The sequence below is a fragment of the Nerophis ophidion genome, linkage group LG03 (assembly GCF_033978795.1).
Source record: "Nerophis ophidion isolate RoL-2023_Sa linkage group LG03, RoL_Noph_v1.0, whole genome shotgun sequence".
NCBI lineage: Eukaryota > Metazoa > Chordata > Actinopteri > Syngnathiformes > Syngnathidae > Nerophis > Nerophis ophidion.
This window is the reverse complement of record NC_084613.1, coordinates 57,487,950-57,493,294: the sequence shown is the minus strand read 5'-3', so window position 1 is coordinate 57,493,294 and position 5,345 is coordinate 57,487,950. Positions and strand designations below refer to the sequence as shown.

At 37.3% G+C, this 5,345-nt stretch overlaps 1 protein-coding gene across 1 annotated transcript in view; it reads left to right on the top strand.

The window, feature by feature from the left end:
• The first annotated feature begins 202 nt into the window (after positions 1-202).
• fosl2 (FOS like 2, AP-1 transcription factor subunit) overlaps positions 203-5,345 on the top strand; it is an 11,341-nt gene continuing 6,198 nt past the window's right edge. Inside the window, exons 1-3 of the mRNA XM_061895701.1 lie at positions 203-814; positions 2,665-2,919; positions 5,260-5,345. The exon at positions 5,260-5,345 is cut by the window's right edge and continues 22 nt beyond it. Coding sequence (XP_061751685.1) covers positions 686-814; positions 2,665-2,919; positions 5,260-5,345 — 470 coding nt within the window. The 5' untranslated portion in view covers positions 203-685. The remainder of the gene's footprint in view (positions 815-2,664; positions 2,920-5,259) is intronic.

The window sequence follows — 5,345 nt, the reverse complement described above, 5'->3', positions numbered from 1 at the left end:
CCCATTTTTGGAAACGTGCGTCAATGGACCAAAGTAAGTGAGACAAACACGCGTGGACATCAGCAGCTGTGACGTCCAGAACGCCCGCCCCAGAAAACGAGGGACTATTCTCGTGGTTGTATCCAGCCTGTTCTCCGTACGCGTCGACACGCCGGCGAGAAGAATATTAACCGCTTGCCGTCTATCATTTCGCCATTTTATCCCGAAAGACGCCCCACCCCCTCCCGCCTGCCTGAAATGGCAACGCCCATCCGTGACGTCAGCGCTGTCGTGGGCTTTGAAAAAGCAGTCGCCCTTATAGGTAGTGCCATTGAAGTGAGTCATCTCCAGGAAGAGGTGTGCGCTAAATTGAAACAAAAACTCCACCGTGTTCCGTGAACGCAAACCGCTCGCGCGTATTAGGCAAGAACGTGGAAAATACTGCGAAGGTAAAAAAAAAAAAAAAAAAAAAAAAGTAGTCATCCTGCGTGGATTTCAACTTAAGCGTCAAGTTTCCGGCACCTTCCTCCTCTTCAATAAGATCATTTTTAAAGCTTTTTTTTTTACTATTTCTCCGGAGCAAACGGTCGAATTCAAGGATTTTATTATTTATTTTTTTTTAAAACATCCCGTCGCTGCCTTTTCATACAAGCAGCGAGGATTTCCTTACCTAAAGTCCTAGCGATATTTCCTCCTTTCCTGGATCATGTACCAGGACTACTGCGGGAATTACGACACCTCGTCCCGCGGCAGCAGCACCTCTCCGGCCCAGCCCGAGTCCTTCACCAGCGGCAGCAGCACCATCGGCAGCCCCGGATCTACCTCCGCTTACCAGGTACTCACACTCCTATTTATGCTCATGTGCATACAGTGTTGCCATTCATATGCACGGATGCAAATGTACAATCAAAAATATAAACACAAATACTCATATCTGACAAAAAACTATGATACTTGTGCATTTGGCGCCCCAGCTGGAGCTACTTTGCATATCTTTTTTTTTTGCTCTAAAGAACATTTTTAAACGTCACAGCAACAGGTTGCGCCATTTCAAGCCCAGTCAAGACAAATGTCATTTTATTTCAAGTATAAGTTTTTGTGTGCTTAAATGTCATATATTTGCATGTAGTAACACCGGCTTCAATATGTTAAAGTTTCAACAAACAATTGTATGCATTACAGTTCATTTTTAACAAAAACAAACAATATATGTTAGTATTTACTAACACCATTCTAGTTTCAGTTGCACAAAATCATCTTCAGTTTTGGGTAGTTATACAAGGTTTTAGGTATATCCATCCATCCATCCATCCATCCATTTCTACCGCTTATTCCCTTTGGGGTCACGGGGGGCGTTGGTGCCTATCTCAGCTACAATCGGGTGGAAGGCGGCGTACACCCTGGACAAGTCGCCACTTCATCGCAGAGCGTTTTAGGTATAGTAAGTTGAATGTTTTGCCTAAAATCACAATTTTAAGTACATTAAAACTAAAATCACAATTTTAGTTATAGAATATTTGACCCAAAATCACACTTTCAAGTTCAGTAGGTGTAATATTTTACCTAAAAGTACAATTTTAGGTATATTGGATGGCATATATGACCTAAAATCACACTTTTAGGCTTAGTGGTTGGAACAGTTTATCTAAAATCACTATTTTAGGGGATATTAGATGAAATATTTGACCTACAATCACTATTTAAGGGATAGCAGATGAAATATTTGACCTAAAATCACAACTTTAGGTATAGTAGATGATTCCGCTCTATCTAAAATTGCTATTTTTGTTAAGAAAACCGAAAAACAAAACTCGATTTTACAGTTAAATTCTGGTGTTTTTTGTTTTTTTTACTGTACAATCATCTTTCTTTTATTTTATTTTCTTTTTTACATTAAAATTGCGATTTTAGGTCAAATATAAATTGGCCCTAGTGTGTGAATGTGAGTGTGAATGTTGTCTGTCCATCTGTGCTGGCCCTGCGATGAGGTGGCGACTTGTTCAGGGTGTACCTCGCCTTCCGCCCGATTGTAGCTGAGATAGGCGCCAGCGACCCCAAAGGAAATAAGCGGTAGAAAATGGATGGATGGATATACCAGCTACTATACCTAGAAATTGCGATTTTAGGTCAAAATATACCAGCTACTATACGTAGAATCTTTTCTGACTAGAAACAAACTTGACTAGTATCTTCATTCAGACAATTCAATGAACTTTTTTAAACTTTGCAATAATTTTTCCAAAGTGTGTGTGTGTGGCTTGTTGTTGCTTCCCTGGTTTACTGGAAGTGATTTCACACGCACTGAACTAATCCCGCACACAATGACTCACCAGATAAACAGTAAAAAAGAAAAAAAAAAAACCCTGCACAAGACTGCCGGGATATCCGACGGAAGGTTGGGAATAACTGGAATAGGAGGACGTGCGTAAAGAAGACATCAATGCATGATTAATTGAGTATCCTCTCCAGTGCCACCTGCATGAGTTCCTTAGTTTCTGTGGTTTAAAGAAGGCTGATAACAGGACAGCTCGGGCTTTCTCACATGATTCACAGCATGTGTCATTCTCCCACTCAGTGTTCACTGAATCATTAGTGAGCCGTCATTCTTCAAAATGTGCATATAGAAACAACCTTTACTTTTGTCTTTTCCGTCACTCACTCCTTGTTTTGTGCCTTTCTTTCCAGAAGTACAGGGGTGACATGCCCGGCTCCAACAGTGCCTTTATCCCCACAATCAATGCAATCACAACAAGCCAAGACCTGCAGTGGATGGTACAGCCTACAGTCATCACCTCCATGTCCAACCCGTACTCTCGCTCCCACCCGTACAGCCATCACCTGACTAACGGTCAGGGGCTGCTGGGACACAACCCTATGGCCCGTCCCGGGGTCATCCGCTCTATCGGGGACGCCAGGGGCCGACGCAAAAGGGATGAACAGGTGAGGGGTGCAAAAAAAGAAACAAGTTCTATATGTTCTTACATATTTTTAGAATATTATAAGCTCCTGAGAACCGGAATCCTCTGCAGTGGACATTTGTGTTTTGCATCACATTGTTTTTTTGACAAAATAAACATACCAGCAACACTACAGAGGACATATACTTTTTTTTTACATGTCATGAACCACTGAATTTGTGTTTTATTAGCTGTAATCTGTAGCTCTTCAAATTAATTAATTTTTTTTAGATGCACATAAGACAAAAATAACTAGCGCACAGAAATTTCCTGAGAACCTGCGTCCTCTTTAGTAGACTTTTAGAGTGGTGATTGAGTTACACAATTTGAGGAAAAATAATAACCTTGTTATGATAAACACAAATCTCCACTGCAGAGGACGTTGTTTCTTAACGCTTTAAAATATACACGTGCACCTCGATACGTTGTAATACCTTTCAAAAGTTATAGAATCACTACTCACAACATATTTAAAGCATTTATTGATTAATTTCTTCATCATTTAGATGGTGTTTCTCAAAATGTTTTACCAAGTTTCACCTCTAAATAAACGTGGCTCTGACCAACATTCAAATACAGTAGCGCAGTGGACCTAATTATTCAATAAAAACAAGGCAGGGTTTTATTTAACAAGTATTTTTCATATTTTTGGCCACTGTATCATTAGGCACAGTTTGGACAATAACACTTTTTGAATATAGGAAAATAAAGCCCTGTACTTTAATCAAGTGATTCTTTGGCGTACCAATCGATGAAGCCCGCATGACTTGTAGTACTCTTACCACAGTTTGGGAGTTCTTGATTCAGATGATTAAAGCGAACAGCTAACAATATTAACAAACAAATCAGCTAATGTCAGAAAGTGTGAAAATTTGTCCAAATTTTAATATTCTCCTCAGAATTAGCATCCCCTCCAGTGGATATTTATTTCTGGTGTACTTATTTTGTCAGTTACAGGTTTTCAGAAAAAAATATGTCCCTGTTATGCAAAACTAAAACTTACCCTAAAGAGGATGATGGTCCTCAGGAAGATATTGTAAACCAAGGATGTTCAAAATATGGCCCACATTTAGTTTGTTATCAGCCTGTTCTGAAAATTAACTGAATTCTATATCAATGAGGTAAATGAAATATAACAGTACTAACAACTATTTATTTGTTAACTATAACACAAAAGCTGAGATAACAATGCAATGCTTTTTTTTTTTTTTTTTTTTACAAATGGCGTAGTATAATTTCTGAAGTTAGTTTTATCATTTTTAGTGTACTACATGTGTTAATGTGCCCCCTGCATTCTTTCATTTTTCACTATGTGGCACACTGTGGGAAAAGTTGTGACACCCCTGTTGTAAACTTCCGGTGTGCACTTTAATCAGCCAAAATACAATTATTTCAACAACTCACGATTCGATTACAGTTTTTGGGGTGACGATTCGATTCAACACAAATCGGGGAAAATATAATTTGGTCTAAAAATTATTGTAAACATTTTTAAAAATAGGTTACAGGTTGCAATCGCTTCTCTTGGTTGCTGACATGTAAGTGCAGCCTTAAAAACATTATTTTAAAATTCCTCTTAAAAAAATTGTAAATAAAACAATGTGATTGTATCCACGGTATGTATGTGTTTAATATATATATATATATAATGTAGTTATTTATTTATTACACAAACAAAAATGTGTGTTAGTATATATGTTGATATTATTTGCTTGTTTTGTATATTTTGTTTTAAGTACCAATGCTGAAAAAATATTTAGTATAATATAATTATTCATTCTGAATCCAAACTGATTCATCATTTTCAAGAATCAATTTAAATGAACAAATACATGTATATTTGTTTATTTTATTTTAACAATCAAAACTGATAAAACCAGTGATTTTTATTTATTTTATTTAAAAGAAAAAAAAAAGTATTTTTATTTTCTTAAAATCAATCAATGCCGAAGAAAAATGTGTTTTCTTTATTTTGACTCTAAATTGATTCAGAATTTTCAAGACTCGATTTATTAAAAAAAATACAATTATGTATTTTCAATTTACTCTTAAAAATGTATGAATCAATTCAGAATTGCAACAAATGAGAATTGAAATATTTTTGGCACCTTTACTAATCAGGAAATTAACTTTAATTGTTCCTGAACCTTTAATTGGTCTTTTAGCCTGAAATGAACTGTTGAAATCAAATGAAATTAATAGGAAAAGTCAAATGTTGTATTTGTTTTGTAAATAGCAGACAGCCTCTAGCTAAGCTTCATGTCCAATCCCTGCTGCAAGTGTTTACCTCACCTATAGCACATTCCTTCCTATTTACCCACAGCTCAGCCCAGAGGAAGAAGAGAAAAGAAGGGTGAGGCGTGAGAGGAACAAGTTGGCCGCCGCCAAGTGTCGCAACCGAAGGCGCGA